The sequence below is a fragment of the Centroberyx affinis genome, unplaced genomic scaffold (assembly GCF_046629955.1).
Source record: "Centroberyx affinis isolate AG114_WGS23_722 - 3 ecotype Tasmania unplaced genomic scaffold, CSIRO-AGI_Caff_v1 ptg003495l_1, whole genome shotgun sequence".
In the NCBI taxonomy this organism is placed as follows: Eukaryota; Metazoa; Chordata; class Actinopteri; order Beryciformes; family Berycidae; genus Centroberyx; species Centroberyx affinis.
Genome location: NW_027281450.1, coordinates 86852 through 111765, shown reverse-complemented (window position 1 = coordinate 111765; position 24914 = coordinate 86852). Strand labels below are relative to the sequence as shown.

The window sequence follows — 24914 nt, the reverse complement described above, 5'->3', positions numbered from 1 at the left end:
GGCCATCCAGACTGACAGACTGCATGGAGCCAATGAAGGATTTGTAATCTCGTATTGTTGCCCTCCCCGCCTGCTCCTGCCAAATAATTCACAATTTGTGCTTTGCGTGGAAAGTTCAGCGGCACATTTACAGCCTTTTTGTTTTGTGAGTGCTTGAGCAAGACAAAGGTGTTTGGATAACACACAGAGATATAAAAGTTACTCTTTGGACAGTCAATTATTATTGTTCCTTTGTAGACAAACAACAAATCCTTAAGAAGCGTAATTCTGTTATGGTGATAATCCCCTCTGCTGGTTAAAGGATCAGCTGTCATTACAACTGAAAATGCTCGGTTACTTTAACTGAATTCTTATCGATCTCAGCATTGCTCTCTCTATCCCAAAGCTCCTCATCTTGTCACACTCATTAGTTTTCTCTATCTCATTCTGTCTTTATTTTAAAATAAAGCTCCTAAAGCTTTCCACGTTACAATTGGTGGAAAGGATCTGTAACCTGGAACTTTAAATTGTTGACAAATTTTAAACATCCCTATAGGAAGTCTTCTAAAAGTTGATGAAATTACTTGTTTTTTTGTGGGGTTGGAGGTTTGTATCATGGTCCCATCTTTTCTCGTTTCTTTCTTTGCTCTACTGTTGCTCCACATCCAAGAAAATGTTTGGAAATGCTGTTGCAGGATCCAGGATTTACAGGGTCGGGGGTTTGACAACTATAATGAAAAAACTGTATGCTTCTTTTGTTTGTATGCCTTCTACATGCATTGCCCCTCTGGGATGATGGAGGTTTACTGCACAGCACTGACATTAAATCCTAAACATTATGTAGTAAATCTCCCCTTTTCACATGATAATCTTTATTTCAAGGTTCATACTGAAGGCATGAGGCTCCAATATAAGAACATCCATCTTTGTTTCCCATCTAATAATACCACACAGCGTCCTCACTGACCTTACCTTGACAGCCTCCCATGATACATCAGCAATCCATTTATAGTCAGAGAGCTTTGAAACGTGTTTTGATACAGTTGCATCCCCGGGTCAAATTAGCATTTCAAATAGATTCACTTCATTGGGTTTAACTGGATTTGTCTGGCGCAATGGAGCCAACTGGACTGAATGATACTTTATTCTCTAAACTGTAATTGCCCCTCCTCCACAGTAGGGTCAGAGGTCAGCTATGGGGCAGCAACGTTAGCAGGATGGATGCTCACCAACACAATTGCCTGAATATATGAACATATATCCTGTACTTGGAGGGCCGTCTCTCGAAATGCTACACCACCCTGCTGCACAAATAGCTGAACCAATTTGTCAGGCCAAACCATGACCAGGCTGGGGAGACATGAGTATCAGAACCGTTAGCCTATTTTCCACTACAAGGCCAAACAGGGTTTATGTAAGTAAGTTTCCCTAAATCGAGGCCATTGGAGGTCCTTAGCTCTTGGCAACAACGTGATTGCATTTCTAAACTTACCGACTTGGCCGACTTTTCTACATTTCTGTGCGGTTTCTTACTTACTTGGAACTTATTTCCCCACTGATCCATTTTGTGTTTAGATGTCAGCTTGTTAGCTAACTAAATATGCAAAAAAATAAACAACAAAACCAAAAACATATGGTAAATTATTTACAAACAAAAAAGTAGGAAGAAGTAAAAACGTATTTTGTCCTGCCCACTTTCTCCAGTTAAATAATAACATCATCAATATATACATATATAGTATATATATATTAATACATATTATTTTGTATATCTCATAGTATCTGCTCAGCTAACCATCACTGTGTTTTGTACATAAACACTTTTGATTTGCACACTAGCAAACATAGAAGGTAGTTAGAAGCTAACATCAGCAGTGGCAAGCAGTTACATGTTAACATGAACATCAGTGTCTTTGCTAAATGAACCTGCTAGCTAGTTAGCTAACAGTTTGTTCAGGTTAACTGAGCTGACTCTTTTCAAGCTACAACTCAGAGTGTTTTGGAGTAGAAAGACAAGACAGTTTACTGTGTCACAGTAACCTACATTTGGAAACAAATCCACCTAATTAGACTATTAAACTTTTACTTAGAACGTTAATGGATTTTACCTACACCAATTCTCTTTCTCTTGCTCGGTTGTTATATATTTAGCCGTTATTTGGACCCAGCAAATTCTCCACTGGACCTCCATGATGGAGCCTCCTGGAGCAACGCCTCTATACAAAACTCCTGTGATTCTTTATAAAGCTTGTTGTAAACAGAGATCACTCCTCAAAGGTTGTCAAATGTATAAACGTGGTCAAGAACATTTTATGTGTGTCCTAAGTGGGAAAAGCTCACACAGCTCTACTGTAGAGAAGCAGCCATTGATATTCTGTACCTTTCCCCTTTCCTCTGCCAACCAAGGTCACCGGCATGCATGAGTCAGCATGTTAAGCCCTGCCGTCACACTCTACTTCCCTTTTTCTCCTCCAGCGGCAATCGACTTTCAGCCTCTCTCTCTCTCTTACTATTTGACTCTATTCTTTCTCCATCCCTCTCTTTGCCTTTCAATCTCTCCTTGCTTCACTCCCTCCCTCCCTCTCTCTCTCTCGCTCTCTCTTTTCCCTCACATGGGGATTATATATTTCTTGATATTCGGAGAGAAAAGACGGTGGGGAGAGCAGGGAGGGCCTCGGAGCCACAGCAAACTGTTAGAGAGAATCCAGCGCTGACCTCAATTCTCGGCTCCCGTCTTTACTCGTTCGCTCGCTCTTTTTCACCCGAGAAGCACTTCAAAGAGCTGGGGGAGAGGCGAGGGTCTGGCCGCCCGGCGAACATCAGAGGACAACCAGAAGCACTCAAACCTCAACCGCAGCTTGAAAGTGTGCCAGAGCTCGTGCCGCTACGACTGAGGGGAAAGGCATGATGGGATTTTTTTTTTCTTTTCACACCTAACCTGCTGGATGTGCCGTAGCAGCGGTTCTCAACCTGGGGGTCAAGATGACTTTTAGGGGGAAATAAGGTCGTTTATGGAAGGCAAAAATAGTTGAATCTACAAATTTATGTTCATGTTCATGTGTATTTAGTGTAAAAACAAAAAATACAAGAAACAACACAAGAAAACCCATTAGATATGCAAAAAAAAATAAACAACAAAACCAAAAGCATATGGTAAATTCTTGACAAACAAAAAATAAGTAAAAACTTATTTTGTCCTGCCCACTTTCTCCAGTTAAATAATTACATCATCAATATATACATATATAGTATATATATTAATACATATTATTTTGTATATCTCATATTTTGTACATCTACTTTCTACTGCTTTTATGTTTTTAATCTCTATGATAAATGTTTTTTTTCTTGTGAAGTAATGAAGCCTTTAGCCTTCCTCCCATGATAAATCATGTTGAATAGCGTGAAAAGTGGAATCGAAAATCGTGCAGCGTGCAAAGTTCACCTTTCTGCTTGTTTACAGCCTCAGCAGAGGGACATGAGTGGGCGGCGCTTCGTTTTGGGAGGCTGTGTGAAACCAAAGAGGCTGAGGATTTGATTTGGTTTGGGAAAATAAAAAATACATGATAAAAAAAAAACAGTTCATGCATATTTGATGCCAGAAGACAGCACATGAAAGTGTTGCCTAAAATGCTTTTTCCCATCATCAAAATAACAACTGACAAACAACTCAAAACATAATAAAACTATCAGTAGATCATAGGATTTACTGCCGACTTCTCAGTTTTCTGTTAGAAAACAACGTTCTCACTTCCTTTTTAAACTTCGCTTCGGTAGAACAGTTGGAGTTTTGTGGAGCATCACTCTGCAATAGCCTAGCAATAACTGAGGCTGGTAATATAGTAATACATTGATTGGGTAGAATCTCATTTTCCGAACCAATTATTTAATTTTAGTTTCCATTTATACTTTGGACAGCGATAAAATATAATCATAAAAACAGAACAAAGAGATGGAAATTCCTATTTTTTATGGGTGAGATCAAAAACAAATATAATTAAGAAACAAAAATAAACTCAAAGACATAGTGGTGAGAGAGCAGTATGATTGCTGAGATTGAGTTAATGATTTGGACTTTGTTTGAGACATGCTTTCATTTTGTTAACAAAAGTAAGAAGACAAAGTAGCTATATTAATATCAGTAACAGCGTACGGCCAAGACATGAGTTTCTGAATTAATGTGGCCGCCCTTTATGAAAGGATGGGAGATGTTTTATTACATAGTATCACATCATTACAATAGAGGGTTTTATGGATCTGATGAAAAGGGGAGCGAGAGAAAAGCTGCAATTATTCAGCAGGCTCTGATTCACAGTATGAATCAAACTGTATTTTACCACCAACTGTCACTGCGCTTCCAGACTGGAGGGAGGCAGAACAGAAGTGAAAGTTTCTGAGAGTTTGTAGCCTTCTCTGTGACAAGTTAAAAACTATTTCCATGCTCTTGACCTTGATAAAAACTCACTCTGTAAGTACACACTGACACTTAAACATGCTGTATGCTGTTCATCTTTATTCATTTCTACTGCCAGAGTTGTGTGTGAAGATTGGTTTTGACTTTGAAGTGGAGCGTTTCTCCCTTCAGCTTCAGTGTTCACTAAGTATACACTGAATGTATAAAATAGTAGGAACACCGGCTGTTTCTGTGAAATAGACTCATCAAGTGAATCCAAGCAAAAGCTAATGTCCCATGATGATTGATTTTAACGAATAAATCCACCTCAGTCATGAAAGGGGAAATGTAGATTGAGGAGAGGAGAGAGAAGGATTTTTAAGACTTGAGAAAACATTAATTTGTAATTGTGGTTTATGGTAAACGAGACTGTCCTGACGTCCCTGTGCCGGATCAGGATGCGGACCTAAGCGTTCATACTTTGATTATTCTGTGTATTTTGTTTTTGTACTTTTTTTGTCATCAATATTTAATCAATATTTGACTGTCCTGGTAGGGCAATCCCTCTCTGTGAGGCTCTCCTCAAGGTTTTTTTTGTTTCCTAAAGAAGTTTTTAAGGGGGGTTTTCCTTGTTTTCATTGAGGATCTAAGTTTAGAATGTGTCGCTTTTCATTTAAAACATGATTAAAGCCTACAGAAATAAACTTTACTTGACTTAACGGAGACATGGACTGTGCAAAAGAAGGAGAGTACAATCCAGCCTAATCTAAGAATCAGAATCAGAAATACTTTATTGATCCCCGAGGGGAAATTGGGTTACATTGCAGTTGCTCACATTGTAGAAGAGAATATATATAAGCATAGAGAAATTATAAGAAATTATAAGAAAAATAGAAAAAAGAAAGTAAGAAATATGTAAAATATGTGCATCATACTCCAATATATACACATATATATATAATAAATATATATCTAAGCTGTGCAGATCTCCGTTGGTTCCTGCTCTGTATGTACGCACGCCTCCCAAGTGACACTGTCTTTGCTCCTGCATGACCACTCATGCTGCGAGAGGGATTGGCACGAATTGGATTTCCATATTTCACACGCTCATGCAAAGCCGCACGAAATCCGAGCCACGGGTGACGCTGCGGAGGGCGGCGTGATCTCATGTTTGAGTAATGGTGTTAGTTATCTCTGAAATCAGATTGCCCCCACGTGATCGATGAGTGTGCTCACCGAGTGGCGGGGGGGGGGGGGGGGGAGGACGGGGCGAGGATGATTATGCGAAGCGGGAAGCCGTGGATCCTCCGAGCTTATTCACCGGGAGAGGCTCTCCAAAGCCATTCGGGAGGCACGGAGGTTTGAATCACGGTTCCTCGTATTAGCATAGAGGCACGAAGAGAAGTTGGAGCTAAAAGCATGGGAGGAGGGAAGGGAAGAAGGAAGGCTTAGGGATCAATGTGTGTGCATTATATTGAAAATACATAGCCAAGGAGGATCTTCGCCAGCTTAGCTCCGTAGGACTCTCATGATAATGCTGAAGGTGACAGCGGCATCACTGCGCTCTCAGAAGGAGCTCAAGGCTTTAAGCTGAGAACAGATGATATCTTTTAGGGGTCGCAGCTCATTTTGGATTCCAATTCAGACTTTCTGTTTGCATTTCAGATTAAATTTTCACGTTGCATATCTATAACTCCTCCAAAGTAAATTGTTTATGAGGCATCTATACTATATCCAAACTAGAGAGAATTGGCTTTTCCTCTGTCCCAATTCCTCGTCACTCAAGCAAATAACTTGGCTAATAAAAGTTTTTAACCCACTTAAGGAACACCCACAGTGAAATACTTCAGCCTGTAAAGCTCTGAAGCTTATGATTTCCCATCATCTTTCTTCTCTCGACAGCTAGGCGAGGAGGCCGCTTTAATTCTTAGCTCCTCGCCGCTTGGTTAAGGATTTCCATTTGGGTTTTACACGTATTTCGAGGATACATACGAACAGCGCGCCGTCTCTCGCTCGCGTTTTAGCCTCACATGATGCAACGCTCTTTCAAACAAGACAGGAATGGCACCGTTTTAGCGATGGATTTGAAAGTAGCGGAAAGTGAAAGCCATGTCAGAAGCTGCTATTGTCCTCTGTGTGGAAAGGATAGCGTCTGTTAGCTGCTGTCACAACAGATGCAGAGATGATGGGGAATCTCACCGTGGAGCTGAAATGGCACCAGCATTAGCATCCTCAGTCATGTGGGAAAGATCATTACTGAAAATGCAAATCTGGGACTGATGGATCCTCCCAAACAGAAGTATGGGTTGCCAAATTCGAACAAAATCCTGGAAATTTTCGAATGTGTTAGAGATCAGCTTTGAGTGTCATATCTGAGTTTATGAGCTTATCAGAACTTTTACCAGAAAGCTCCATGTAGAATAGAATTGAATAGATCATATCTACATAAATCACACAACAGTTCATCCAAGTTGGCTTAAGGCAAGGCAAGACAAACTTTATTTATTTAGCACATTTCATACACAAGGCAAATTCAATGTGCTTCACATAAAACACAAAAATACATAATTTGTGTAGTAAAATAACATTATCAACACTATCAAAGAAAGAAGGAAACATGAAATAGGTAAGTTAGGATAATAATAAAACATCTAAATGAACAATAAATGAACAATAAAAATAATAACAACTGTTAGGGGACAGAGAAAAGGAATGTTTAATAACCACAAACACTTAAATTCAACAAAATGCCTAAACTTTCTCAGTGAATTTTTGAATTTGGTCCGTTTTCTACAGCTGAAAGCCATCTTTAGGCCTACCATGTCTCAGACAGGGCATCTGAACAACAGTATAAAGTAGGGGAGGATAAGTTCAGTTTCAGACATGTTTGGTGCTCTTTTTTATGTTAATTTGTCTACAAAAATGCAACAGGGGAGATAAAAGAATCTGTTAATTGGTTAACTTGTTAATTAGCTCTAGTCTGTTAGTATTCTGAGGTGTTCAAAGTGGCATCGCAGGTACGAGTGTATAAATAGGACGTGAAAATAAGAGTGAAAACAGACACGTTACGTTGTTTTCAGGTAAATGTGTGATGTACCACCAAACAAAACTTGCAAAAAGGTTTCAAGAAATGATGATGGCAGTAAGTAATACAATTTTAGCATATTTTTGACAGATCTTTTGAATGAGACTGCACTGAAAGTCTGTTGAAGACTTACTAATTATGTAATCGTTCACACTAGATCTTACTATCTTGAGAGAATCTTATCTTAGAGAGAAATGTGAAACGTAAACGAACGCTGAGCCTTTTCTTTCCAAAATTAGATACACACCATTTTAAAAATATGACAGCCGCAGATTATTGGCATGGACGTAAAAGTCAAAGTAAAGATGAGACTAAAACATCAGGTAACAGTTTTATTTCCAAAATGGATGAAAGACATTATGGAATAAAACCATTCATAGATTTTTTTTTTTAGGCAATGATTACAAATATTGATTCTGTCATTCAGTTTGATGTGCAGTGCAGAAACACAATAACTTTCTGTGTATTTTTTAATCTAATTGGTTGATAATAATGTTCTGTTTATCTGTGTATCAATTTCATCTTTGTCCTCATATCAAAGGCAATTAATCAAGCTTCACAAAGTATGTGCCGAGTTGAGTGAATCTTTGACAGATCTGATGTGAACATAATTGCCTTCCAGTCTTCCACCTGGCAAAATGAAGCGAACAGCAGCAGCAACACAACCAGCTAATTCTAATTAGGTCTTGAATAATTTGTGTGCAGAGAGGTGAACTGGCATGAACCTGGAGATCAGCTAATGGATGAATGGTTTGATGCGGGCGGCTTCACCGAACTGACCTGAGCTTAATAACGCTTCTGATTGACAGCTGGATTTGGGATGGAGGGCAGAAGGAGGCTCATACAATATGCAAATGAGTTAAAAAGTTTGCTCTGATGATAATTTGAGCCGCTGTAATATTTGCAGCAGTACTGGTGTTATCTATATAACTATCTCTGTATGTCTAGATGAAGTACATTCCTTTTCTGAAATCCAACTAGTTTAGCAACAAGTGGAGATTCTATACAGTCCCACAGAGCATATTGGCCGAATCAATGATCACTTTATTAATTAATAATCAGTTTATTTGAATGTTTCTGTCTCTCTAGTTGATCAGCTGTCTTCGTCTCTTCTATAGATGATACAGTATATCATCTATAGAAGTACAATAACGTATTACTGTACTTCTGCTTGGTTACTTGATTTGCTAGTTAACGTTAGCAGCTGAACCGTTAGCAACTGAATCGTTAGCAAACTTACAGCAGCTTACAGCATGTTTGAGTATAGTGTATGGGTTGTCATGAAAAGATTTAGTTATATATATTGCTATATACAGTGCATCACTACATCGTAGCAGTCCATGCAAACTAGAGATGAAGAACCCAGAGGTTTTCCTGTTGTGTGACATCATCAAAGCTCATTATGGGTTATGGGAGACAACCAAAATTGCAGCTAAGAGGAGTGAATTCTCTCTGGAGTCTTCGTTTCCTGTGGAGAAAATTTTGAAATTGTTTGAAATATCAAATGATCCAGTAAACAATGGAATAGAAATAGAAATAACTGATAAAGCAGAAACCGAAAAGGTCAGAACTGAGCGAGAATGGACCCTTATGTTTTCATTTGTTGGTTTAAAGGCATTTTTTTTTTTAGACTGAAGTAGGATGAATTACTGTATGATTGCCAAGGTTATCCCAGCAAGGATCGCTGGCTTGTTGCAGCCTATTGAACATTGTCTTGGTAAACTCATTCAAACCACAAGCAAATAGCATAAAAGTCAACAAGGGAGAGCTGAAAGTGGAGTTAACATCATTTCAATCGTATTTTGCCACTCTTCATGATCAAAATGTATTCAAATTCTGACAAATTACAGTAAATAACTGTACAGTATGTGGATTTGATTCCTGCACAGTGAGATGGTTGAGATTTCTGTTTCTCACAGTAAGAACCAGCAAAAGAACAGAAAATCTCTTTTACTTGTGAATATCAAACCCAAACATTCGGTCCTTGGATGTACAAAGATTTTGCAGAGCCGTTTGTTGTTTTAAGAAAGTCTGCATTAATACCTTTGTCTCTCAGAGATGCATTTAATGAGAAGGCTGGCAGGCTATTTTTAGATCCTGCTTTAATGTAAGCACACACAGGGATCAGAAGAACCAGACAGAGCCTTAAACAACCTCTGAGCCCCGGCCGTGAAATCATGACTTCAAAGTAATGTGTGATACCTTATCGATCCCCACAGGCAAACTCTATTTTCACCTGTCTACATGGAGGTCAGAGGTCAAATATAGAGCACATCTGTCTTTTATAGAGCTGGCAGGGCTTCAGTGACTTGCTCAAGGACACTTCAGCAGGGGGGATTTTGTCAACATGTCGTTATGTCTGGTACATAACTCAAGGCATGCATATGCTAAATAGAGTCTCTGCTCACACAGTACAGTCTATCTGAGGTTTTAAACCGCTCAACCACAAGCCTGGATCAATTCAACCTGAGGGTTTTCTTTAATTGAAACAAAAATATGTAACAGTCAATAAAACATGTATCAAGTTTCCATTATTGATCCAAACAACTGAGCAAAACAAAACCAGACAAAAATAACTAGGGGGCCTACAGAAAAGATACTGTGATTATTTAGGACTATTTAAATTAGCCTCCTAATCCTCAGGCTGTGCCACTGCCATTTTTGTGTTTTTGTGTAGCTGTTTATTTAGCAGTATTTGCATGCAGCACCTCTGAAATACATGACATTTCAGCATGCATTACCATTGTGTTACCATACGATGTTTGGACTACACCTTTTGCAATGCAAGAACACAATAATTGCCCCTTGCGTTGTTGAGTGTGTAGACCCTTATTAATATTAATAATATGAATAACAACGTGATGTGGTGGTGAAACTAAGAAAAGTAATGTTATTTACTTTTTAATAACATTAATTGATAGCAGTCCAACTAATATGTCGTGGTAAAAAGCTTTTGCCTATATCAGTGGTTATCAAACTGTGGGTCGGGACCCCCCAGGGGGCCGTGAGATCATTTTGAGGGTCGCAAGATGATTTATGGGACAGGAAAAAAACATTTCTACTACCATCATGTGTAATTTTTCAGATTTTTCGTTCTTGTGAAATACTGAATAGTTTCCAGCCTCTCAGCCTCCTCTCATCATCAAATGAAACAACGTGAAAATGGAAAATCATTCTTTGGCTGAACTGCTCACCACTCTGTATGGTATGCAGCCTTTTGTTTCTCTCAAGCTGCAGCTCGCTCTGCCCGGCGAGCCTTTTCGTCTCCACACATCCAGCTGAAATCGGTTTGTTTTCAGGCGAACCGCTCGTCTCGAGTCGACAGATCGTATACGGTCGACACTGTGATGCCAGAGTTTTTTCCCCTCCCGTGCCTCTTGAGGTGGCTCCTGCTCTCTCTTGGTGTCCTAGCCTGCCGCACCGTCGCCTCCATGACTCGTTACCCAGTGAATCTAGAGTAATCGCTTATGAAGTTCTGCGATTGCTCCCCATGATCTCTGGCACGCGACCAAACGCACCACCCCGAGCTGCCGTGGGTCGTTAGAGCACGCTCCGCTAAAGATAGTGCTTATCTGGTGAGCCAGAGGAAGCTATCAGACCTAAACTCCATATAAAGCCAGCTATCAGCTCCAACATAATAAGCCAATGAGCTTCATGATGAAAGTGACTGTTAAAATGATATCACCCTTGTGAGACTGTCTCTCACCAGGGAGGAAATAGCTGCAATTATGGGCATTTTTTGGATTAATGTATTGTAGATTTTTGATGAAATCTTTTATGGGAAGGATTTATGATTAAGGATTACTCTTAGCTTGCAAGTCTTTGTATCGTTCGTCATCACACATGCTTCTTGGTAGATAAATTGGCTGTTACAGGGATCAAACCTGTGATCTTTGGATTTTGGCATGGATGGTCTCTAAACTCTAAAGTGTGCATATGTATCTCATATTGATCTCTAAACTCTTGCATTAAATTGCAAACTCGATTTATCTATTCGATCTACTCGATTATCAAAATCGATTTATCTGCTTATTTATATTATTTATATCATTATATCGTTACTTACTGATGCTTTGTCTGCACAAATACTGAAATAAACAAAGGAAACCTAAGCAGTTGGTGTGGTGACCTGCATGCTGTGCGTGTGTGTGCATGTGCGTGCGTGTGCGTGTGCGTGTGTGTGTGGATGGATGGCTTGCCTCGGCCCTGGTGCCAGCCTCACAGGTGATAAATGCGGCCTGTCCCCCGCTCGCTCATCTCCAAGGCCGGGGTCTGTGGAGGCTGCCTTCCAAAGATAATGGTAGCGAACGGGTGATAAAGCACAGGAATGATGGACCTCCAGCCTCCGTTTCCCATGTTCCCTGGGAGATTTACTTAGATATGTAGGGGAGTGGGACAAACCTCACATCGCCTCAGCGGCCCCCTCTCTCTCCATTTCGCTCCCAGCACATGAAAAAACCCTTCCCCCCGTTTTCTATCTGCTCTGCAGGCTAAATCCTTCAACCGCTGCTTTATATTACCACTTCCTCTCCTGCCTTATTCCCCACTTGCTGACACATACAGGTCCAGACTAGACTGTTGGCGTCTTCAGATCAGTTCAGTTCAGTTTTATTCAATTCAGTTCAATCTTTATTGGCTTTTAGATAGAGTTTGAAGTAAAATAAAAATAACAAATTTCCCCACAAGGATCATTAAAGTTGCATCTTATCTAAAAGCACATACTGTTAATGGCACAATAAAACACATAATAACCACAATATTTACTATACAGACAAACATCAGTTGATAAGACCAGACAGGGAGTCAATATAGTGCAATATAGTGCTATAAAAATGTCTCGGTGCAAACTACACACATAATGTAGACCTACTCCTTCACCATTTTGCAGTTGAACAGGAAGGCAACCTGTGTGCAGCTTTGTGATGGTGAGCAGGGCAATGCTTAAAGAAATAGTCATTTAGTTTTATCTTTACCCAACCTAGTTGTTGCTCTTGTTTTTCAAAGAAAAACAACACCTATCCATCTATAAAACAGAAAGGATAGACATACAAAAAAAAAAAACAGAAAATAAATGAGGAATCCCCAAGCTCCCAGTAAAACCCTCGTCCATAAAGTCCATATTGTTTCCTACACTTTAACCCACTTGCTGTTGCTTGGTTACATTTTAGACAGCAGCTCAGTGTTTTGCTCAAGGACACTTTTACAGAACACATGGCTGTTAATGGACACACTTACATTTTATCCACTAAGCTGCTGCTCTTATGTGATGATACACAGGCAAGGTTTTTGGGCAAATTTGGGGAATATTTTCTCACTGAAAACTAGCAGTTTGAAATCTAACCAAGCTTGATCAGAGTGCAAGCTTTGCTGGCAAGGTTTCAACATCAACCATTGGTCAGGTGACCTGTCCTCGGCCCAAAATATTTTTCAAATCGTCCAACTGCTTCTAAATAGAAAACACAATGAAACGACAAAATAATAGCTGTGATTCTTTTTATATAACATTTAATCTAGCAAGCTAGCTAGCTGCTGGATCCCAGAGCCATACAGTACATGAGTGTATAATACACATTATGAAATTCCAGTGGATAACCTTGATAAAGTGATTCAATTTAATTACATTTTTAGTAGAAAAGAGGAGGCAAGATGACAGACATGGCAGCAGTGTTATTTCTTCCATTTCATTCCTCCAACTGCCAAATTTGTTATTTAACTTTGCCCAGATGAATTTACAATGAGTGAGCAGGTAGCAGTTCAGTGTCTTGCTCAAGGACACTCTGACCCACTGGCTCCTGGGGGATTGAACCTGTCACCTCTCACTTTCAGAACAGTCATCCACGACCTGGCCGGCCTGCCACTCTCGACTGGAGAGAAGCGGTCTGCTGTATTGAGCGGGGCTTTCTCCTCTTCTCCTACCTAAGGTGTTTTAGACTCTCCAAGGATAACTATTCCAAAAACCTGACCGACCGGTTTCACTGATAGAGTTAATAGTTGTCAAGGACCGGCACAGACAGCTCAGTGTGAAAAGTGACTCAGAGCTGCTTTAACAAAAGGTTTTTTCATCCTTTCAAGGTCTTATATTGATAAAAACTTTGTGTAGGAGTTGAAGCGTAGCCACGGATCTTTTCAAGCATCACGACACCAAGTTGGAACCATGACTTTTACATGACCTTTAAGAAGTCGGCAAGGTGTGGATATGAACATTTTCTCTCACTTTTTATCACAGTTTGTCATTGCTGGAAAGTTTGCCAGCTTTTCTTTTAGCTTGTAGAAGAGAAAATCATGCAGCGCCCACAGTGAACCTGATTGGGTCCCATTTTGTGCCTCAGTAACACTGTTTGGATCCCACCAAGACATTTTCCAAAGCGATATTGTCAGGCGCTCGCTTGCTTGCAGTATGTTAGAAACTGGTGTTATTCAGACAGTACAGAGAGATTAGATGATTATCAAATACAAGAACACCGAGCCGACACTTGCTGTGGAGAACTTTCTTCCCCCAGAGAACAGACAAACCTGGCATCGTGTTATGAATTAATACACACAGGTAATCATTTCCCAGGCCGATTCACCTGGTTCTGTACTATAGACTATAGCGCTGTTTAGTGTTTAGACATAAGTAAGGGTGCTGTGGTCGGGTGGTGGATGGGCGAATGCAATTGCCTTCAATGCCGGCAACTGGGGTTCAATTCCCAGCTTACATTAAGGAAATTTCTACATTGAGTCAAACTTTTAGAATGACTTTTCTAACTTTTCTAAAGTTGTTCTTATTTAACCATGACCAAAGTCTTAACCAGGTTGTTTTAGTTGCCTTATCTTGACCATAACTTTACAACTAACCTTAAACAAAGCAGGCTATTGTGTTCAAGAAACAACTTGAATGTCTAAACAGAGTTGAACAGACATGGTTAAAATCAGTGCTGTATTTGACTGAGAACTGACCAATTTGCCACACTTTTGATTGTTTTTTTGTAATGCTAATGTCAGCTTGTTGGCTAGCTAACCGCTAGTATCTAGTCAGTTACTGTGTGGTTGGTAACACATCAGATATGCGCTATAGGTCTATCTCATAGGATTAGTACCAGCTATTAACGGAACTGTATCCAATTCCGGACACTGTATCCAATTCCGGCCACTCGGTCACTCGCGTAATTTCCGGTGTTTACCTGCATTTTTATACGGAGTTCCCAACCGAAAGCTAAGTGACGTAAATTTATACACATTTCAGAAGCTAGGTATCAAATTTCCTAAATATCTATACACATTTAAGCATATAAAACGTTAAAAAGTTACGAACTTAGCGGAAAGCCTTAAATCCCACTTTGGGCGACAGTTACTTCATGTAGAGAATCGGTATTGGCTGATAAATGGAAAAATAAGAGCTTTGAGTACACAGCCTGCACTTCTTACAAGTATCTGTAACATTGTGAAGGTGCAGGAAGAGTTAATAAAGGGTTAATATGGAGTATATGAATACACCGACACGGACGAAAGTAAGTGTCCGGAATTGGAAACGAATTTTGAATCTCAAAAATAGGTGCACTATCATCCATTTGCAGGGACTGGAAGAAAATCAATTCCAAGTTAAGGTAAAAGCGATATTAAACTTTAAAAAAAACAGATGGAGGATTGTTCATTTATGAGAAACTTCAGCGAAAACAGAAGAGGATGAAATATATTGGTATATGATTGCGACTTTTTGGTCATGTGCTGTCCAGAATTGGATACCCTGATGTTAGTCACATGTTAACATTAATATTGCTATGCTAAATTAGCCTGCTGGCTAGTTGGCTAGCGAAAAAAGCTAAAACCGACAGTTTGTTCAGGTTAACTGAGCTGAATCTTCTCAAGCTACAACTGTTTTTGGAGGAGAGCTAAAGACAAAACAGTTTTCTGTGTTGCAGTAATTTCAATTTAGAAACCAATTTACCTCGTCAGACTATTCAGTTGAGTATTACTCAAACTACTGAATGGATATACAGCCACACCGCAACAAATCTTTCTCGAGTATCGCTCATTTTCTAGCCCGGTTGTTATTTAGTCATTATCTGTGCAAAGCCAATTCTGACAAATTTGACCTGATGGCACCAGCAGTGTTTGCTGAAAGATTTGTACAAAGTCTCTGTCACGCCAAACACATCAAGTCACGACACACGAGAACACATATTGTCTCCTATCGGTGTGCTCAGCCATGTTGTTTACCACGTCTTCGTCTTCTTCTCTCAGCCTTCCTTCCTTCCTCTGGGTTTTGGGACCACCTTCCTGCTCGGCCCGGGGCAGGAGGTTGATGATGATGATGATGATGATGAAGGGGAGGGCCAGGGTGGGGTTGGGGTGGGGGTGGGGGGGGGGTGCAGCAGGGACCCGCTGGTCGGTAGCCCTGGGACTGCTGAGGACGGGTGACAGATGGGAGAGCAGGAACACAGAGTCCTTGAGCTGGTCCCGCTGTTTTCTTTCTCTTCCTCTATCACTTTTTTTTTCCTGCAGCTCCTCTCTCCCTCTCTCTCTTGTTCTCACTTTCCTCTCGCCTTTTTTCTCTCTCCCTCTCTCTTTTTCGCTTGATTTCTCTTTAGATCTGTTTCTCTTTTGTTCTCGCTCCACTCTCGTTTTTCTTTCTTTCTTTCTTCCACTGGATCTTTATCTCTCTCGATCTCCTGTTTCCTCCTCTCCCTTTCTCTTTTACTCTCCATTTCTCTGGATCTATATCTCTTGTTCTCCTCTCTCCTTTTAGATCTATCACCCTCTCATTCTCTTCGCTTGGCTCTCTCCATCTTCTGACTTTCACTGAATCTATTTTTCTTCTTTCCCCTCGTTTCACACCGTTTCACTAAATATCTCTCGTTCTCTTTCTCATAGCTCTTTTTCGTCCTTGTCTCTCGTTCTCTCCATCACTCAGTCTTAATACTCTTTTGCTTTCTCATTCTAAACCTTATCTTCTTCTCACTCAATGTCACAGTCTCTCTCTCTCTCTCCTCATTCTTCTCTCTACTTTTTTGTTTCTCCTTCACTCCTCTCTCTCTTTCTCTCTATCAATCTCTCAAATTTACTCTGTTGCATTTTGCTCGCTTGCTTCTAGTTTGCCATCCTTCCCTCTCTCCTTGTTTTTCTCTCTCCTTCGTTCTCAACCTGCTCTCTCTCTCTCTCCCTCTCTCTCTCTCTCCCTCCCTCTCTCTCTCCATCTTTCACCATGGGCCTCCGGCTCCACAGGGGGACACTTTTCATGTGTTGTCACCTTCTTGTCCTTCAGTACTGAACACGCAACCTTACCTCACACACACGCACACGCACACGCACACACACACACACAAATACACACACACACACACACACACACAAACTTGAGCACACAAGTGGAAACACACACACACACTGCAGGAGTCCACATGTACCCGGAGGACACACACTCCATCAGACTCCCCGCTCTGACATCGCACAGAATCAGGTGCATGCACACACACACACACACACACACTTACACACACGTACACGCATCATACATGCACAGACACATAGCGGGAAGAGCGGTACATTTTGTTCTCATTCTGCGACACCCACACACACACAGCCTCGTCCACACACCCACACACAGCGCCGCAGATACTCTCAGACACACTCTGCTCACTCTTTCACACGCTCTCCGGCTCTGATGCCAGCCTTTACGTAACTCTGCACAGTCTAATCCGCCGCGCGGCCTCACTACCCGCAACTTCTGAACTTCTCGCTGATCCTTTTCAATTTCGACTCTTTGTGCCGCTAAGCAGAGCGAGCCTTCTCCTGCTTTGAAATTAGCCCCTGGGCCTCGGCTGACCTAAAAAGTCCCTTTTAAGCTCTGATGAGTTCGCACGGTTAGAGTCTGCCGCCAGCTCTCCGCGGTTCATGGCAGCGCTGTAACTGTACAGGTTGGGATAGTAGTGTGTGGTTGTCAACGTGGGGTCCGGGGACCACCAGGGGTCCTTGAGGGGGTTCCAGGGGGTCTCGAGCAAATTGATGAATTGTTAACTTCACCATTACTTCATTTACAAGACGTTAACACAATTAGAGAATGTAGAAGAATGACTAGTTTCTCTGTTATCTCTCTACCTACAAGACAGATAGTCATGGAAAAATCATACCTAACAATAGAAATCTCATCAAATGGGGGTCAGTAGATTCTCCCTATTTGCCAAATGAAATTCTGGTGTCAGGTTTGGTCACTGGAAAACAAAAAAACTTCTCCGCCAGCAGGAAGTGACAAATAAAAAGTGCAAAGTGCAAAATACAAAGACAGAGAAAGCTAAACTCACCAGCATTAGATCTTTTGCCTCTTTCGCCCCTTTGGCATTTTTGATATGAAGCATCACAGACCTCACCTTACAGGATTTCTGGGTATTGAAGTCCAGACAATTACCTGTTGCTGCAAAGTGCAAAGTTGCCTTGTGCAGCTTTAAAACACTGGCGTTGTAGTGTGGCACGAGCTATCTATCGTGTTTTCCAATTATATACTTTTGAGCATGTTTCAGTGCATTCCTTAATGTATTTTTCTAGCCATATGCTGAGTCTCAGAGCTCATCCTCGGCAGCATCGTCGCTGCGTCCCTCACCGTTCCCACACTCCACAGCTGGCAGCGTTTGATGACACTGAGGCTTTTGGGAACGGCAACTGTCTCACGCTGCTACACAGCAACTTTGTCACAATCAGACGAGCTAATTAGCCTTGAGCGCCGAGATTAGTCGCGTGGTGGGTTGAGAGAGGCACAGCAACGTGTGGTACGAGAGAGAGAGAAAACGGCATCAATTACAAATAGATAATGTAATTTCCAAGAGTCCATAGTTGAGAGGTGTATATCTGTCTGAATTAGAAGCTGCTCGATATTGGGAAATACCAAACAAAGCTGTGGCCAAGTCTGTAAACTAGCCAGAGCGTGCACACTGGACCTTGGACGCTTATTAATGGGTTCGATAGAGCGTCCCGTAAGCAAAAGGTCACAGGTTTGGTCCCTGCAACAGCCATGTTTCCAGTTGAAGTGTCCTTAAGCATTAATCTTGTAAGAATCACCCGAAGAGGAACGTCAGCTAAATGCTTGAAATGTAAAATGACCACTTGTTCAAGGGCAACACTTTTGATTAGAGCTTCATTTTGTAATTAAGTGTATAATTGTAATTGCAGTCTAATTAGACAAAAACAACAAAATTTGACACAGCTGGTTCTATTTCTCTCAGCAGGCCCGTCTTTCACCTGTCATGACTACATCTCTTACTTGTCAGACTGTTCAATTCAGTTTAAACCATGAGAAAAATAAAGCAATGCAAATAGAGAGAAAACCAGCACTTTGTCGCCCCCCTTCCTTTCGTTGGCTGTATTGTTAAATTGATTGACACAGCCCATTGGAGACCTCCAGCTTTTTCACTGGAGGTCCAGATAACCACACCAAATACACTCATTGTAACCCCAAAGAGGGAAAGTACTTAGCTTTTGTTAGCATTAATTGACATTTCAGTATCAGTTGCAGTGCTAATGAGAAGGTGAGGAATAGGTCTTGGTGGCAGGAGTGTAGGAAGATATATCTAATAAAAGCCTAAGACTAATGCCACATGTCGAGCCTGTCGTGATGTTTTTATCTTTAGCTGCAGACTATAAAGTTGAAAAAGTTGTAATTTTAAAAGTTGCTCTCTTCAGCTTGACCGGCGAGGGATAAATTGTCCCTGAAACAATGGGAGATTCAGCCTAAGAGCCCACTCAGTTTCTGTAAAGATCACAAAGCGTATAAGATTTGGGAATCTCCTCAAGCTACCAGCAACCAAGCCGAGAGTCGACTTGCAGTCCCATCCAGCAGTTCAGGATTGGCCTGGATTAAAGAAACAAACAAAAATAAAAATAAAAGTTAAGACATGATATTACTTCTTGTGAGCATTATTGCAGGAATTAGATGCAAAATAACCCGTCAATGTTCATCTTAAATCATGAATGGTCAACGTCTCTTATATCACATTATTTTCACCTCTCACCGTGTTTCTAGGCTTTGAGTGTGTGCCATTTGTGATTGAAGTCTTCACACATATATTCTGATACTTCTACAGGGTAATTTTTACCCTGATTGAGGCCAAAGCATGGTGTATAATTAGACTTTCTTCATTACTTATTCACCAAGCGCAGATTCTTTTTCCTTCTTCTGCTTAAATCATTCAAAAACATGAATCTGATGAGGAGGAGGCAGAGGAAACAGGACTTTGATAAAGTTAGTGGAGGGTTAGGGTTAGTGACTCGATTCACAGTTTTAATTACTTGAGACTTGACTTGACTTGGCTCTGGAAACTTGGGACTTCACTTTGACTTGTTCTTTGATGACTTGAACAGGTTTCTAAAGTCTTGACTTGAGATCTTGTGTTTGTGTAAATGACTTAGATTGAAAGTGATTAGATTTGTTCCAGCAGACGACTGAATTTAAATTCTGTTTTCTGAATTTGTATGGAATGATTGAATTTATTGAAGTTGAAACTGATTGTAGAAATCAAACTCATGATTAGAAATCAAAATCATGATTTGTATCCTATTAAAACCAGTTTTAATAGGACAAAAGTTTTTATCCTATTAAAACCATATTGCATTGAAAAGTCCTAGATATTTAGTTTTCTTTAAGATATTAAATTGATAGTGGACTGTTGATTTGTTCTGACTTGACTTGCTGTTCTACATTTAGACCTGAGACTTGACATTAATGACATGGACTTGACTTGGTAATCTACATTTAGACTTAGGACTTGACTTGAAACTTGTGCCTCAAGACTTGAGACTTGTTGACTTGGTGGATTGATTAGACTTTGACTTCTGGGGCAAAGTGTTCAGTGACTTCACATTGTCTCATATAGATTAAGGCACTGTTATGTAGCATTCATAAGAAAAGAGCACAAAGATACAAAGATGATATAGAACATTTCTGTAATTAGTAAGTGTTGTGTATATGCTATTGGTTGGTTATAAAGGTATTGACTCCATTTGAAGTTAGTTGTAAACATGAGTTTAGAACAGTAACTTCAAGTGGAGTAGAGTGCTAACTCCATACTACAGACCATAGATCATATTATGCTATACAGTCACATACTTAAAAGACTTGATGCTGACATGAAAAGCCTTGGGATTTGCAACGTGCCAACAAGTCTGCCATTTGTCCGCCACGCTAAATGATTAATAAAACACCAAGAAAACACTGAGATGAGTGTTTATTAATTAGCAGTCCCCCTGCTCGATCTGAGTAAGGACCGGGGCTTGTCTTGGCTGGTCGACACGGAAAGTTCGGACCGCAGCCAGAAACCTCAAGGTCATCGCTGTCTCATCAATTCCTCGGCAGAAGCAGATGGCTGTGTCTTTGCAATTTTTTCCCTCCAGAGAGTCTGGTGAAGCGCGATGTAGCAGCCGAACACAGACTGGGGCAGAGACAGAGGCGATAATAGTGAAAGGAAGTGTGCTGGGGTTGTTGGGGGGGGGGGGGTATTTCAGATGTGCCCAGTCCGGGAGGCCCAGTTCTCATTAAAATCAATTTCTGGTGAGTTGGAAACGAGCGGAGTGTCACAGGGTTTCGGGTTCGCCGGGCCACTGCTACAGCACTGGCTTGTTTCCAGCCACTGAGCTGGAAAGCAGAGCTGATGCCTCTGGAGGGGGAGCACAGTGTCGGATGCGTGGACAAGCTGCACGGCCAAAGCCCTGTGTAATGGCAACGGAGGAAAAACACCGGTTGGTGCAGCTCACCGCTCAACGCTGACACTGTTGATTAGTCTGTGCAACTCTATGATCTGAATTTATGCTGCGCTGTTGTATCTAAAAGGTCTGGGCAAAAACACAAGCAGCAGACTATTTCTTTATTGTGCAGTGCATCTATCTTAAGAAAATAAAACCTTTGGAGGTGTTGTACTTGAGGGATAATACCAATGTTTTTTTAAGTCAGTACCAATAGTCCAGGTTCCTCTCTGGTGTCTGCACACAGTCAGCATAGTTGGAAAATTAAGGCTTGTTTTCCTCTCTTCAGAAGAAACCATTTGCTGCCATTCATTCTTGTGCAGTATGAAAAACAATAATCCATCGCAGTAAACATGAAGTCTTCATTTGGTTCGGTCAAACTTTCTGTTTTCTCCTTATTTCATTGAGCTGAGTTGAGTGTTTTCATCTCAGCGCTGCGTTACGTTTCGCTCTGCTTGCTGCCAGTCACCTGACACCCACAGGAAGAAATGGAAATAATCCCTCAAAATTTAAATTATTATTGACACATCCATGTCTTCTTATTTGGGGTGTCTTTATTAGTCGAGCAGTTAATTTCAAGCTAGGTTTAACACCTTAAAGTAAACTTTAAAATACCTAATTACATACATGTTTTGGTAAATGATTGGGGGAAATGTAAACTAGATGACAGACAGAAGTAAATTTGCTCTAACTCTAAATAACACCAGTATTCTCCTTTAAGCTTGTAATAACACCACTCTTAAATCCTCATTTTGCTTTGCATGTGTTACCGTATTACTCATGGCATTGCTCTAATGGAATTTATTCTCATTACACTCGGAGCTGCTGGCACATTGTCCTCTTTGCTGGTTAAGTAAACCACTTTAATTATTAGGGAAACATAGTCAGGCCCAAGACTTGGTGTCACAGAAGTGAATGTACTGTGAATAATTGAAGAGTTTTATCCCAAAACGATTTGAAACATGTGACAAGTAGGATACTCAGACAAAATGATTGCTGGGACAAAAGTAACACCACTAAATATGATTGAAGGTTGGGTTTTTTTTAAGTGGAGTGGGAAGTCCACTTTTATTTATTGAGACAGATGAACAGTGGGAGACAGAGAAGGGAGGATACAAGAGAGAAAGAACATTTTGTGGTTTGAGGTTGGGGACTTAACCACATGATTGAAGTTTGCAGCTATATAGAGCCCTTTACATACAAATTAGTAACGTATTAGGGAGATGAAGTCATCTGCGTTTTTCATAGAGTGAGCAATAAACATTGGTTAATATTTTTTTTAAAATGGATATTCAGCGTTTTGGATTGGAACCCTTTAATTTTGCCTGGTAATGTTCTGCACTGAGTTAACAATCTGATCAACAATGACTCCCCCAAACCTTTGACAGCCATCTGCCAGGACCATGTCACTGGTGATAGCTATATCATTACTCTCTCTCCATTTCACCCTGCTAGCTCTCCATTTGAATGAATGAATGAATGAATTTGCAGTCTATAGAAATGTCCATCAGCTTGGCCAGTGCCTGTGGGCCTTTTCATTAACCGCTCCTCCTTAAGAGGAAAAGTCAATCTAATCGACTTTTTGGCATCTCTCTCTACGCCCATCTTTCCCCCCTCCCTAAAATTCAGGACCCAAGGTAGTTATCTCCACCAATGACATTCAGGCATCATCGACTAAAAAATAAATTAACATTTACATTTGAGTCATTTAGCTGATGCTCTCTGATCCAGAGCAAATTACAGTGAGTTTGATAGTAGAAAATGTTTCAGTGATTAGATCATCAACAGTAAAAGTGACCAAAAGTAAGAAATGCAAGAGTCCAAGCCACAGTAGCCAGACAACTGTAAAAAAAAAAAAAAAAGATATAATAAGAAATATCTGTCTACTGGGTGTTTGATGTCTTCTTTTAAGCATATCTAACAAGCACAGCCGGGAGATGAGATCAATAGCAGGATGAGTCACTATCTGTTTATTATGGCCATTACAATGGGACTCTAAGCCTTTTGTTCTCAGGTCTTGACCCACGGTCCATCTGGATGCTTTGCATGTGTATGTAAATTTCTGCTGGAGATAGCGAAGGCCAAAATGAGCGGTACAAAGGCAATCAAGAGGATTAGTAATAATTTATTGTGGCGTCTTTTATCTTGGGCTCTTGTTCATGCCACTCACCTCTTGTTCTCTGTATTGTCGGATACTCTGGTCTTTGGTTCAGTCAAGGACAGATACAGCTGCTCTTTGCGAAAGAGGATTGAAATACAAAGCAACGTTAACTGAATTAACCATATCTTCACCACAGCAGCTCCATTATCCATCATGTGCAATTAGTTTGATTTGCCTTGGTTTTTCGTTAACAGATTTGTTTCACCTCTCCTTTCTCTCTCTCCCTCTCTCTCTCTCTCTCTCAAAAACAGGGGCCACCAAAGACATGGGCAAGATGCTTGGTGGGGAGGAAGAGAAGGATCCCGATGCGGAGAAGAAAGAGGAAGAAAGGCAAGAGGCGCTGAGGCAACAGGAGGAGGAGAGGAAGGCGAAATATGCAAAAATGGAAGCAGAGAGAGAAAACATCCGACAGGGCATCAGGGATAAGGTAAAAATACCCATAATGCCGAGGGAGAAAACTTCAATGCAGTCACTTATAACCCTTATTTCACCAGGCAAGTTAACAAAGATAATATTCTTGTTTACGAGAGTGTTTACTCCTTGTGTTGTCCCTAGAGGAGTGGGCTGCGTTCACAAACCCACAGTCTGTTTACCACTGAGCAGCTGAGGTCAACGCTGGTAGTCTGACTGTAGCTGTTGAGAGAAGAGAGTTTTACTAATTTTATCCAGATTTTTCCAGCTGGTTAGGGGATTGGAACCGGTGGCTTCAGCCTGCCAGTTCGTCTTTGATATACAGCATGCAGGGGCTTCATGATTTAAAGTCACACTGAAATGAAAGCCGGCTTTTTCGCCTTTTTATCTCATTCTATTACCATATTGCACATATTTGACAATTTCTGCCAACAAAATGACAAAAAAATGTTACTTTATTGTATTTTATATCAGAATCTCGTTACTTTTACTTCCTGGAAAATGGAAACATTTGTAGTGGTGACATCATCGTGTACCAATAAATCCATCACAGGTTTTTAAACAGCCCCGCCCCTCTGCCCCTCCCGTCCAATAAAACTGCCTTTCCATCCCTGATAGCCCATTTGTTTACACTTTTGAACGATCCCTCCCTGTGTTATGTCCCGCCCCAACATCCTGTCTCAGATGCTCTCAAAATGCAGTTTCATTGAGACTTTAAAGAACATACAACTGGAAATATGTGTAAATATATTCATCCAAGCAGAGTCGACTGAGCACATAGCTTTTTTTTCCCCGAGATCATAACGTTGTGACTCACCAACGTTAGATCTTTTCCTCTCTCGTCTGTTTGGTTTCCTTTGGTATAAAGCGTCACAGACCGGCCGGGTTGGTAAACATGAGCGAGCAGTGTGACCTTTACCGACCTCACTTTACAGGAATTCTGGGTATTGAAGTTCAAACAGTTTTCAATCAGTTACCTCCAGCTGCCATTTGGAGCTGACAACGTCCAAAGAGTCTTACTGCAGCGTTGGGAGGATTTGACATGTCTTACTCCCCTTCTGTGCCTCCCAAAGACTCAATCTTGATAATACCAAATATTTAATTAATCTGGAGTAAAATGTTAATAGATGGTATCAAAGTGCCTGCTCCTTGCATTGAAAGATTCCTCTTGACATTGC

The 24914-nt window shown here is 40.7% G+C and overlaps 1 protein-coding gene across 1 annotated transcript in view; it reads left to right on the top strand.

Moving 5' to 3' along the window:
* Positions 1-24914, top strand: part of LOC139661297 (complexin-1-like) — a 38141-nt gene that overhangs the window by 6991 nt on the left and 6236 nt on the right. Inside the window, exons 2-3 of the mRNA XM_071539728.1 lie at positions 15644-15777; positions 23577-23752. Of these exons, the coding sequence (XP_071395829.1) occupies positions 15644-15777; positions 23577-23752 (310 nt within the window). The remainder of the gene's footprint in view (positions 1-15643; positions 15778-23576; positions 23753-24914) is intronic.